General features: G+C 44.2%; 2 protein-coding genes across 2 annotated transcripts in view; one reads left to right on the top strand and one right to left on the bottom strand.

Moving 5' to 3' along the window:
* LOC310799945 (NACHT, LRR and PYD domains-containing protein 3-like) overlaps positions 1 to 1,073 on the bottom strand; it is a gene marked incomplete at its 5' end in the record, with an annotated part of 38,569 nt that extends 37,496 nt beyond the window's left edge. The window contains one exon of the mRNA XM_083662554.1: positions 940 to 1,073. Coding sequence (XP_083518680.1) covers positions 940 to 1,073 — 134 coding nt within the window. The remainder of the gene's footprint in view (positions 1 to 939) is intronic.
* A 10,559-nt stretch (positions 1,074 to 11,632) lies between these two features.
* The window catches only part of LOC310800015 (phosphoinositide 3-kinase regulatory subunit 4-like), a gene marked incomplete at its 5' end in the record, with an annotated part of 36,768 nt that continues 35,263 nt past the window's right edge, over positions 11,633 to 13,137 (top strand). The window contains 2 exons of the mRNA XM_083662614.1: positions 11,633 to 11,749; positions 12,628 to 12,927. Of these exons, the coding sequence (XP_083518740.1) occupies positions 11,633 to 11,749; positions 12,628 to 12,927 (417 nt within the window). The remainder of the gene's footprint in view (positions 11,750 to 12,627; positions 12,928 to 13,137) is intronic.

The following is a 13,137-nucleotide window of genomic DNA, read 5'->3' as shown; positions in this document are numbered from 1 at the left end:
GGTTCATTACTGAAGCGTGGAGGATTGTCTTTAGACCAGTCAGTCTTCATAGACAGACAGCTGGGTACTGGAGACTCTGCTCTCTGCCTGTGGTACTGACCTCTGTAAATCAAAAGAAAAGGCAACATGTTTTCAGAGGTGATCAAACACAACGACTCTGGTTTTTGGGATAATTGATGTGAAGTTTTAATTCTATAATTAGTTTGTGTGCACACATTATGAATTAGGAGGAACGAAAAACTAAATATTTAGGGAATAAAATGTCTTCTGTGTGCATGAATCCAGCCAAACTGACGGCAGGTCTGACCTACATCCAGGAAGTGAAATATACTGTACCGTATATCTTGTCCTCCATAAAACGTGTTTTTCTTCCCTATGGTCACTCCTTGTCTCTGTAGTTTTCAGTGCAATCGTGTAGGTTATCAAATAACATTTCTTCATTACAGTATAACAGTCCTCTTACCTTGTGTCTGAAGGTCCAGGTTCATTACTGAAGGATGGAGGATTGTCTTTAGACCGGTCAGTCTTTATAGACAGACAGCTGGGTACTGGAGACTCTGCTCTCTGCCTGTGGTACTGACCTCTGTAAATCAAAAGAAAAGGCAACATGTTTTCAGAGGTGATCAAACACAACGACTCTGCTTTTTGGGATAATTGATGTGAAGTTTTAATTCTATAATTAGTTTGTGTGCACACATTATGAATTAGGAGGAACGAAAAACTAAATATTTAGGGAATAAAATGTCTTCTGTGTGCATGAATCCAGCCAAACTGACGGCAGGTGTGACCTACATCCAGGAAGTGAAATATACTGTATATCTTGTCCTCCATAAAACGTGTTTTTCTTCCCTATGGTCACTCCTTGTCTCTGTAGTTTTCAGTGCAATCGTGTAGGTTATCAAATAACATTTCTTCGTTACAGTATAACAGTCCTCTTACCTTGTGTCTGAAGGTCCAGGTTCATTACTGAAGAAGAGTGGAGGATTCTCTTTAGACCAGTCACTCTTCATAGACAGACAGCTGGGTACTGGAGACTCTGCTCTGCCATCTTCTTCCTCCTCCTCCTTCCACATGTTCTGGACTTTGTGATCTTGTATCTGTGAAAGGTGCTATACAAATAAGCTTGAGTTATTTTCTCACTTGTACACTTCAGTCAGTCTCAGAGGTAAACCAGTTATACTGGAGGTCCTGGGGGGGGGGGGTAAACGGTTATATTTAGGCAATTAAAACAACTTGGTTCAGGTTAGGGAAATGGTTTGGTCATGTGTGTGTTTTGTTATGCGACTCACGGTTTAGAAACGCTGGGAATCGAACTCCGGCAAACGTCTGGCCACCAACCCCCACCGCACCGCTCTTACTGTCCACCGTGCTATTTCAATGCGACACACACACACACACACACACACACACACACACACACACACACACACACACACACACACACACACACACACACACACACACACACACACACACACACACACACATTATTGTTTTTTTTATCAACACTTGTCTTCAATGAGAATTGCATTTTCAAGCAGATCCTCAGCTGGCTGTAGTGTGTCGGGTGGATACTGTCAGTCAGGTGCTGAAATCTGTAGAACAGGTGCATCAGCGCCCCTCAGTGGTCACCCACGGTATCCACAGATTTCAGTGAAACTGCTGGTTTATGAGAACTCCGCCTCCGCCCTCAGTCAGAGACGACAGGCGGATGACACAACACACACGGACCAGTCAGACTCTGTAGGCAAGTCGACGCATGTACAGTAGTAGGCCCTCTGTAGGCCTAATATAATATGAAGCAGATTAGTTTCCCACCCCGCTCTGAAGTCCTGATCTGCCTGCAGAAAGTCAACCAGCCGTTTCTCTCTTTATGAGGAGTCATGTGACTGAAAGACGCTCATCTGGCAGAGTCTCAGACACACAGATGGAATGAAACTGGGTTAATTTAACGGTTTAATAAACTGCGTCATGTCGGGCTTCTGTGAAGTAGACAGGGCCACGCCCACATCAACTTCTCTCGTTTTACTGATGTCATTATCTCACTGTTACATCTCTTCTATGAGCGTTGAGAGAGAGGAAAATAGGCAGGTGAACGCAGGAGAACTTAAGACCGAGGCTTTTACAATAAACAACAGGGACATAAACTCAGTGGAAAAAGGTGACAGATACCAGCCCGGGCAGAGACACAAAAAAACACTCAAATCATTACACAAGTGCGAGAAGGTGACTTTTTACCTCACCTAAATGTACCTAAAGGTGACTTTTACCTCACCTAAATGTACCTAAAGGTGACTAGTTTCATCCCTGAATAAAATAATGATAGGAATAATAATGTAATAACACTCACCCTGCTTCTCCCTCCTGCTGCTCTGCTCTCTCAATGTCAAATGGAGTCGGTCTGACTGGCTCTCTGAACTGACACAATTTACTTTCACTTTCAACAGTTTGCTCCGCCTCCTCAGCCTGTACAGTTTGATATATGGTGCAAAATAAATACAACTCTCCCAAGAAACAATTGACAACAAAAGCCTAGGCTAAACTGAGTTTTTTCAATTGTGCCTTGAAAGAAGTTCCTATATTTTATTTTTTACATGTGTGTTGGAATAAGACCGGAATAAGGCGGTGCTATGGAGGGTGGATCGTGCCTAAATCAAATACAATACACACATTGAAATACTATGCACACATTGAAATACAATAAACATATTGGAAATACAATACACATATTGGAAATACAATACATATATTGAAAATACAATACACATCTGAAGAATACTGTAACGTTTCTGGTATTCGTCCAGGAACCGGAGACTTATAGTTGATACAGGCTTTTATTCTTGGCTCATTCTCATAGCTCCCAGCGGTAGCTACGCTGCTAGCTCCACACACGACCAGCCAGCTCTCTCACATATCCAGACTGACCTCACCACGAGACAGGAAGTGCCACTTACACACCGTTCCCCCCAGGAACAACCCCCACACATCAGTTCCTAGCTAAACACTGAAACACCACATTACATGTAAAACCCTGGGTCGCTACATACTCCTCCCCCAAACAAAAAGCCAGCTCCCACGCTGGCACCCACAACCCACACATATCCCCCTGTACCAAAACACACCAACACTTTTTCCTCAACATCTTTTTTCCCCGTCACCACATCAAATTCTATTCCCCACAACATTTCAATTCCCCAACAATTAACAATCCAAAAATCCCCAACAATTAGTCCCTTCTTTTTTCAACACACCACTTAATCTTCGTTCCACCACCACCATCATTTAGTTACTTCACATCACCCATATTTTCAATTAACATTCGACTCCGTCACATTTACATTTTCAACCATACCCCAACATTTACCTTATTCCTTTTTTCTTTACACATTAATTTAAACCACCATTTCCATCCCCCTTTTCAAAGCTTCTGTCCCACCTGAAGCACTCGAGTCCCTCTCAACCCCCAGTGGGGTTAGTCCTCTCCAGGGTGACTCTTTTCGGTCCCCCCCCTGTGCCCCACAGTCATCACACGCCCTGCAGTATCTCCGCACGTCCTCCTTATGCTTGCCCCAGTAGTAAACTCTACGGATGCGGCTGAGTGTCTCTTCAGGCCCAAAATGACTGGATCCAGGGCCCTCATGCGCCGCCCTCAGTGCCAATTCTCGCAGGCAACTAGGTACAAGCCACTGGAACCCCGCGCTTCCGTGCCCCTTTCTCTTCAAAATCCCCTCATCCAGACGCAGGTCCGAAAACATGTTCCACAGTCCCTTCGTGGCACCGGAACACTTGTGAATCTCCTCCACAGGGGCCCGGCGTCCGGCCGCTACCCCCGCAAACACCGGACCGATATCCGCGTCCTCCTCCTGTCTGCGTATCCACTCACGACAGGGACATCCCAGATGACCCTGTCGTCGTCCTCCAGCTCTTGCACTCGCTCGTCCTCCCGTCCCGCTCCCCCAGGGGGCGGCGTGTTCAGGACAGCAGTGGGAACACAACCGGCCTCGATCTCCACCGTGGGGGGTGTGGAGCAGCTAGGCTGGGCCGGCTCCTCCGGCACTAACCCCTCTCGCTCCCCTGGAGACACGAGCGCCGCTCTCCCGACTGTAACAGCGTTGCAGATGATGTCTCTCTCTTCCCTCTGGTTGTTCAACACGATCCCCGCTCTCCTGATGGTCTCGTCGCTGATGATGATGTCCTCTACCGTGGGGAGTGCAGAGCAGCTATGCTCCTCCGGCGTTAGCAACACCCGTCCATCTGGACACACAGCCCACACTCTCCTGACCTGAATAACCGGCTCTGCACTGCTCCGCTGCTCCGCTGCCTGTTGCTCAGGCTGCTCCACTGCTCCGCTGTTCCTCTGCCTGTTGCTCCGGCTGTGTGTCTCCTCCATTCCCCAAAGTCTCAGTGCACTCTGGCTAAGTGCTCAGGCGAACGGCAAGTCCAACAGAGTCTCACCTGCCCGCCGCCTGCACGTCTCTCTTCTCCCACTGTCCTCCGGTCCCCGACAGCCTCTCGACATTCCCTGGCTAGGTGTCCAAACGCTCCACACAGGCGCGTCGATTTGGGTAGGGTTGGTGGGGTCCTGACCCTACCAACATTTCAGGGTGTCCAATTGTCCCTACCAACTTTTAAGCAACCTTATTTGCATTATCTTTGGAGTGCAGTTATATAGGTCATTTAGATTGTCTTCCCATATTTTGCAAGGATAGAATTGACCCGACCATTATTGAGTGAAATTAGTTTGCAATATGTTCAAAGTTACATTTACCCCTGTTTTTCACAACTGAATGGGCCAGTCCAGTTTTTTTCCCACACACAACAGAACAAGCTAACCAAGCTACAACCAAACATGCGTTTTCAGCTCATAGAAACAGAAACTTGGTTTAGAGGGTTGAGTTTTAGGGGTTATCCTCACGTTTCGTTTCAGGCAAAATGAATCTTTGTCTTCAGACAAGATGTCCGCTTTGGCGCTTTTATGAGACTCGTTTTCGATGGCGCGCGCAGACATGCACTCACACGACCCTCTGCACGTGACATAGGACGTGCCCCGCCCCCTGCCCCTCCCTCACTGTCACATGTTTGGTCTCGCCGATCTTGCGAGAACGCAGCAGCCTCGCAAGCAGGTTAACGTTAGCGTCAGTAGCGGCCGGCCACTAGAGGGCGCCAGGGCGCCGCCCCACCTGCTGTATCCACATCATTGACAGTAAATATCCACATGAAGAAGAGGGAAATAAAACGTTATATATTTTTTTTATGAGCGAGGTGAATATTAGATAGTGAGTATATCTAATACTGCAATAAATATGTAGATTCATAATTATCTACATGTGTACTGTTTTTGGGTCAATATATGGCCACGGACGGCGTCCGGGGACTTCCGGTTTACTTCCGGTAACTTAGCGTTGTTCACAACACGGAGTGAGAGCAGAAGTAGCTCAATATATATGTCGTGACTCGTGTTCAAGTTGTGTGAACTGTCACAAGTGAATTTAGTCAAAAGGACAGCCTGCTAGCGTGAGACAATGCTGCTCCATAGGGTCCCATTATAAACTGCCCTTTGTTTACCAACATATAACAGATGATCATGACTAGAAGGGGATCATGTCTATGTTCCCCGGGTTCTATGTTCCCCGGGTTCTATATTCCCCGTTTTTGCACATAGTGCAAGTAAAAACAGTAGGTACATAATGAAGTAGACAGGCAAACAAGTACTTTTAAAGTATGTAGTAAAATAAAGCAAACAGTGAAACACAATGGAATAGAAATAAGATAGAATAATAAAAATAGCAATTTGTCGGTAACGTGCAGTCAGGGCAAGTTTTCACCTTGTGAGTGCGTGTTTGTGTCATGAAGGCAGTGGTCCTGGAGACACCTACTGTTGTAGCAGGAACCACAGAAACTGTTTTGAGTACTTTGGCCAGGTTCTTTCTCTGTCTGTCTGTCTGTCTGTCTGTCTGTCTGTCTGTCTGTCTGTGGACAGATTCTGCGAACACAATCATCAAAGATGCAGTCACGAAACTTTACAGGTGTGTACATGACATCAAAATGAAGGCCGAGTTAGAAAATGGGTGTGATCCGAGTGTGATCCACATTCTGCATTTTGCCTGGAGGGGAGGAGAGGAGGGGAGGGGAGGGGAGAGGAGAGGACAGGGGAGGGGAGAGGAGGGGAGGGGAGAGGAGAGGAGAGGAGAGGAGGGGAGGGGAGAGGAGAGGAGAGGAGAGGAGGGGAGGGGAGAGGAGAGGAGGGGGGGGGGAGGGGAGAGGAGAGGAGAGGAGAGGAGGGGAGGGGAGAGGAGAGGAGGGGAGAGGAAGGGAGGAGAGAGGAGGGGAGAGCAGGTGTCTGCTGGGCACAGACACCCAGGCCGCCACCACCCAGGCCAAAAGCCACCCTGCTTGGCCCAGAGACCCAGGCCAGCCACCCCAACCTCCAGGCTGCCACCACCCAGGCCAAGTGCCCCTCCGCTGGGCAGACACCCAGGGTAGCCCCCCCCCCACCACCACCCAACCCCCACCCGCCTTGCCCGGGTCCCACACCTCCGGCCGAGACCCCCCTCCAGAACCCCGCGCACCAGGCGGACCCGGTGCATGGCGCGACGCAGTAAACAAACTCATGTTTCCCTCGTCACCAGTCATGCTGGACATCAGTACAAGTGTGAGATCCCTCTCAATCAAATATGTAACAAAGCCTACGTAAATACAGTGTTGTGTAGCGGAAGCGATCATCAAGCTACTCGGACCACTTTAAAACAAATGTGTATTTCTGTTGCTGGTGTAAAACTTTGGAATTCTCAACAGAAGGACCTATAGGGTTGTACAAATATTTTTCAGTTTAAAAACATGTATAAAGAGAGACAAATTAGAGATTATGCACTTGAAACTTAATTGGATGTTAGCTTTATTTGATTTAAGCTTGTTTTTTTTTCTTTTATAGGTTATTTTTGTTTATGTTGTTGTAATCACGGTGTTGATGGTGTAGGTATCTGTAAATGACAGACCATTTAAGATTCTTTGTGTTCAAGTAAGGGGCAGATAAAAAAAATAAGAATTATATTCTTCTTTCTGCTCCTTTTCAGTCATGAAAAGCATTGATTTCAAACATGTATTGTGATGTATTGTGTAACCAAATGTATATTGTATAATTGTGCATTTTCATGACAGGAACAAATAAAAATGAATGAATGAATGAATGAATGAATCTTGCTCTATAATGATCAGAACGGGTGTTGTTCAAACTGAACATTTATTTCTTCAACATGCTGCAGCAGAAAGGGAGATAAACAGCGGACACTATTTTCGTAGTTAAGCTATGAAGTAGCCTACTTCCCCCTCACCAGTAGTTTGAACACTGATAGAAATAAGCTGATGAAGGAGACTAGTCAGTCCCTGATAAAACTCTCCATTTTAAGTTGCTAATCTTATGTTGTTATCCTTGATGTCATTAATGTATTACATTAACACAATAATGTATTTTTACTACATATCGTGTAGTACAGATGTAGCCTACAAAAACAGATGTAGGCCTATATTTGTTTTATGTTTTATATTTTGTGTAACCTAACAGCTGTATTCTGTACCCTGTTTTTATATTTGCCTTATAACATCTAGGGACAAACATTGCAAACTAGCTTAGGCTATAAATTGTTAGGATATATAACAATGTGAATGCTCTATGTTTATGTATCTGTCCCTATAGAAATAAACTTTTCAATCAATCAATCACTGTAAGATTCCACTATGAAGAAGACATCAACCTCCAGTAGGTGGTGGTAATGCACAAAAAGCTGTTTGCCAACCGCCATTAAACTCAAAAGAAGAAGAAGAAAAACACACAGCTTTGTTTTAACTCCCGTTGCCCAGTAGGGGCGCTGTCTGTACTCTGACCCCTGACTCGGAATAACAACAACAGCTGGAAACCAACCAACAGCAGCAAAGCAGAGACAGCGTAGAGACCGCTAACGTTACTTTGCTTTACCAGTCACACTGTGGCTTTTCTACCACAGCATAACTCGATGCGAGTGAACAGCTGTGGACAGAATGGCGGCTGTGTAGCTTCTTCACCCAGAGAGAAGAAGACATGAAGCTAGCGGACAGACAGGCGAGCTCAGCCTGAACACAGACCGCCTGGAGACAGAGAGAGCAACAGCAACATAAACACCACAGCGCAGGCGCAGGAGTCCCGGTCACCACAGCGTCACCTGACTGGTAAACATCGCATCTAAACTTACTCATTAATGGTTTGCTAACGTTATAACATCAGAGTGAACAGTTAGCTACATGCTAAAGTAGCGCTGTCACAGAGCTGTTGTAGTGCAGCAAGTCATGTGACTCAGCTCCAGTCAGGCAGTGACGTCACCACTCATTGCGATAACGTTTGAGCCGGTGTCATGCCGAGTTTTGCATCCCCACCTTCCGGGAGCATATTGTAATGATTTATACGGAAACTTAACTGTTTAAACATGATATAATTGTCTGGGTAGACGTGATGTCCAAGCCAGGGGGTCTGTCCTGGCTCATGCAGACCGACTTTGATGCATTAGATCCGCGTGGAGGTGACTTTCATGCTTGGGGGCTCTCTTCTGGCTCATGGAAGCCGACTTTGGTGGTTAAAATCCGGGTACAGATGACCTCGAGACCCGGGGATCTCTCCTGGCTTTATGGAGAGGGGTGCAAATCTCGGCGATTTTTACCTGCCGACATTTGCATCCCTGTTTTTAAGTTAAAACAGCCCCAACATATGGTGGGGGTGCAAAACTCGGCATGACACCTGTCCTTTATTTTGGATGAACAATGGTGTAGTGGTGCCTGGAGAAGTATACTCTTAATTAGGGATGCACGATATATCGGCAATCATATCGGTATCGGCCGATGTTGGTCATTTTTTAACATATCGGTCAAATCGGTATCGGTCAGATGTTACAATGTTAATATCGGTTATCATTATCAGCCAAATTCTTCACATTGATATGAAATCATGCAGTAAATCTATGATTTATGGGCTTTTCCAAAGGCTTTGCAAATAAAGAAATGCATAACTTTTTCAAATTCAGTGTTAACATGTGTTTTTCAGTATGTACAAAATGTGATGATCATAAAAATGTGGTTTTATACAGATCATATCGACATCGGTAAATATCGGTTATCGGCCATAACAGCAATGTTAATATCGGTTATCGGCATCGGCCAAAATTTTCATATCGGTGCATCCCTACTCTTAATGTATGCCTCCATCTTTTTTAAACAGTAAACAGTGACATGTTAAGACTACTTTTGCACAGTTCACCCAAAAAGGACCAGTAGTATTTGCAGATGGAACATTAACACACAAAAAATGAGCATATAAAATCATTAGTTTCATCACTTCAACCAAAGCGGAGCATCAGTGGGCAGCCTGTCCGCCTATCTCAGCTTGTATCTGCAACCTGCATTGTTTCACTTTGTCCATAGGGTTGAGCAATATATATCAATATTATATCAATATCGTCATATGAGATCAGATTAGGTTTTACAGGCTGCATTACAGGGAAGTGATCTGAACTTACCAGACTGTTTTAGCTGTTCTGTTTGCCTTTTCCCATTTAGTCATTATATCCACATTACTGATGATTATTGATCAACAATCTCGTATCAATATTTTGTGAAAGCACCAATAGTGCTACAATATCTTAGTTTCCCCACGGGGATCAATAAAGGATAACTTAACTTATAACTTAAAATTGGCTAACTGGTGTCTGTCTGTGGTGGTGGTGGTGGTGGTCAGTTAGGATTTGTGACAGAAGTGATGTCACTTGAGCAATTGTTTGATGTCAACAGTGATGTCATCACTGATGTCACTCGAGCAATTGTGATGTCATTAGTGATGTCACTCGAGCAATTGCGATGTCATCGGGATGAGGCTATATACAGTAAGTGGGTGGGAGTATAAGTAGGAGGACAAGGGTGAGTTAAGGGGAAAAGGTAGTTTCTCCAGAGTCTCCACCTTAGGAATCAAGCTAGTTGTCTCAAAATCATTATCAAGGTATTTGGTCAGTTGTTATTTTGTCATTTTTTGTTCCATTTACATTTTTATCGTTTGCACAGCTGTGTATTTTGTTTAATAGGAGAGGAAAACCTGCACCATTTTTATTTAATATTAACTATATATTTTAGATATTTTTTCATGTACATGTTGATATATTGTGCAGCTGTAAAACAGAGAAGGAAACCCTTTTATTTTGATCACACTTGTTTTGATAATAGGGCTTTTCCCTCCACTGCAGCTGATCCTGAGTCTGTTAAACACATATTAGGTCAAATTGTATCACTTTACAGCTGATCCTGAGTCTGTTCAACACATATTAGGTCAAATCGTATCACTTTACAGGTTATTACTCGAGTTGCAGCAAGATTCATTTCACTGGCATAGATTTCGGCATCGAGTATCCACTTCTAAATCTCCTCTGATGTGCAGGGCAAGGCGAGTGAAGGAATATATATATCTATTGTTGTTTGATTAACTGTAAGTAAATATGAACTTATTTAGCTAAAGATGTTGTTTAGTTGATGTCAAAAGTGATGCCCATCTCCTAACTGGCAATGTTGTGATAAAGGGTCTGGAAATGCCCAAGACCCTTCCAGGTTAGGTCCTGATAATTAATCCCTGAAGTCAAGTAGACAGTCAGTCACAGTCAGCAGAAGTTAAATGATCTGCCTAAACCTAAAGAGTCTCTATTCTCAGACGTGTGCTGAAGCATCATGGGTAATGTAGTCTCTATTCTCAGATGTGTGCTGAAGCATCATGGGTAATGTAGTCTCTATTCAGACGTGTGCTGAAGCATCATGGGTAATGTAGTCTCTATTCTCAGACGTGTGCTGAAGCATCATGGGTAATGTAGTCTCTATTCTCAGACGTGTGCTGAAGCATCATGGGTAATGTAGTCTCTATTCTCAGACGTGTGCTGAAGCATCATGGGTAATGTAGTCTCTATTCTCAGACGTGTGCCGAAGCATCATGGGTAATGTAGTCTCTATTCTCAGACGTGTGCTGAAGCATCATGGGTAATGTAGTCTCTATTCTCAGACGTGTGCTGAAGCATCATGGGTAATATAGTCTCTATTCTCAGACGTGTGCTGAAGCATCATGGGTAATGTAGTCTCTATTCTCAGACGTGTGCTGAAGCATCATGGGTAATATAGTCTCTATTCTCAGACGTGTGCTGAAGCATCATGGGTAATGTAGTCTCTATTCTCAGACGTGTGCTGAAGCATCATGGGTAATGTAGTCTCTATTCTCAGACGTGTGCTGAAGCATCATGGGTAATGTAGTCTCTATTCTCAGACGTGTGCTGAAGCATCATGGGTAATGTAGTCTCTATTCTCAGACGTGTGCTGAAGCATCATGGGTAATATAGTCTCTATTCTCAGATGTGTGCTGAAGCATCATGGGTAATATAGTCTCTATTCTCAGACGTGTGCTGAAGCATCATGGGTAATGTAGTCTCTACTCTCAGACGTGTGCTGAAGCATCATGGGTAATGTAGTCTCTATTCTCAGACGTGTGCTGAAGCATCATGGGTAATGTAGTCTCTATTCTCAGACGTGTGCTGAAGCATCATGGGTAATGTAGTCTCTATTCTCAGACGTGTGCTGAAGCATCATGGGTAACCAGCTGGCAGGCATCGCCCTCTCTCAGATCCTCTCTGTGGACAGCTACTTCTCTGACATCCACGACCACGAGTACGACAAGAGCCTCGGCAGCACACGCTTCTTCAAGGTAGGGATGATGTCTCGTCCATGTCTCGCTTCAACCATCGACCATCCAATATCATCCAAAGTAGGGCTGTGAATCTTCACTGGCCTCACGATTCGATACGATTATTGATGCATCTTAAATCGATGCATCACTTTTTTTCCCCAATACATGATTTATTTTTTCTCACTTTCTTTTTTCTCACTGTGTGGCTACTTTTACAATAAAAGTGCATTTAGAATGGCATTGTATTATGATCCATAATTAAAATAAACAACTGCATGTACTTCCATTATATTTTATTTGATTATTATTATTATTATTATTATTATTATTATTATTATTATTATTATTTTTATAATCGATTTTTGACATTTGTGAATCGATGCAGAATCGTGCAGGTCCGCATCGCGATGCATCTTATAATCGATTATTTTTGACACCCCTAATCCAAAGGGACAACATTGATATATCTAAGATACAGCTTGTAAATCCAGGGTGAAGACGCATAGATGTGCATGGCTTATATTCATAATTAAAGGCCATCAAGGGCTCTTTAAGTTGATTTTTTTTTGCACTTAAACATGAGAAATGGTCACTTTATAGTGAACAACAGGAATTAAATTTTTTATTAAAAAGAATAGATTGTTTTTCATTTAAACATCTGGAAGAGCTCAGAAATAAAATTGTCAAATCATATTTTAATTGCATCTTGTGAGTTAATATAAATGTAACTGATTGTGTTTAATGAGCATATCATATTGTCTCATATCGGTCACAGACCCCTGAATTGGTCGTATCATGGCAGACTTTGATATCAGCAAATATCGTATCGTTGTCCAGAGAAGCGATATAATATCGTATATCGTGATGAAACTTGTGATTTACCCCCCCGCTTCAAGGTGGCCCGTGCCAAACACCGCGAGGGGCTGGTGGTGGTCAAAGTCTTCGCCATCCACGACCCCTCGTTACCGCTCAGCAGCTACAAGCAGGAGCTGGAGGAGCTGAAGATCAGACTGCACTCCTGCCAGAACTGCCTGCCCTTCCAGAAGACCTCGCTGACGGAGAAGGCGGCCATCTTGTTCCGGCAGTACGTGCGCGACAACCTGTACGACCGCATCAGCACGCGGCCCTTCCTGAACGGCGTGGAGAAGCGCTGGCTGGCCTTCCAGATCCTCATGGCCGTGGACCAGGCGCACAGGGTGAGAGAGAGCTCATCTTCAATTTGCAATTTCCTTATGAAGTAAATCAAATAGAAACAAGTGCGAATTTGGATTATCAATTCGGATTATCAACATGTGGAACGTGTTAGATAATATAACGATAGTCACAATATGTAAACTAGTCACCTTTAGGTAACAGTCACCCTTTTTCATCCTAAAATAGGAGGATTTCTGAGTGGTTTTATGTCT

Source organism: Poromitra crassiceps, assembly GCF_964638095.1.
Source record: "Poromitra crassiceps genome assembly, chromosome: 29".
Classification (NCBI taxonomy): domain Eukaryota; kingdom Metazoa; phylum Chordata; class Actinopteri; order Beryciformes; family Melamphaidae; genus Poromitra; species Poromitra crassiceps.
Note: the sequence above shows the minus strand (reverse complement) of the source record. Positions and strands in the feature narration are given on the sequence as shown.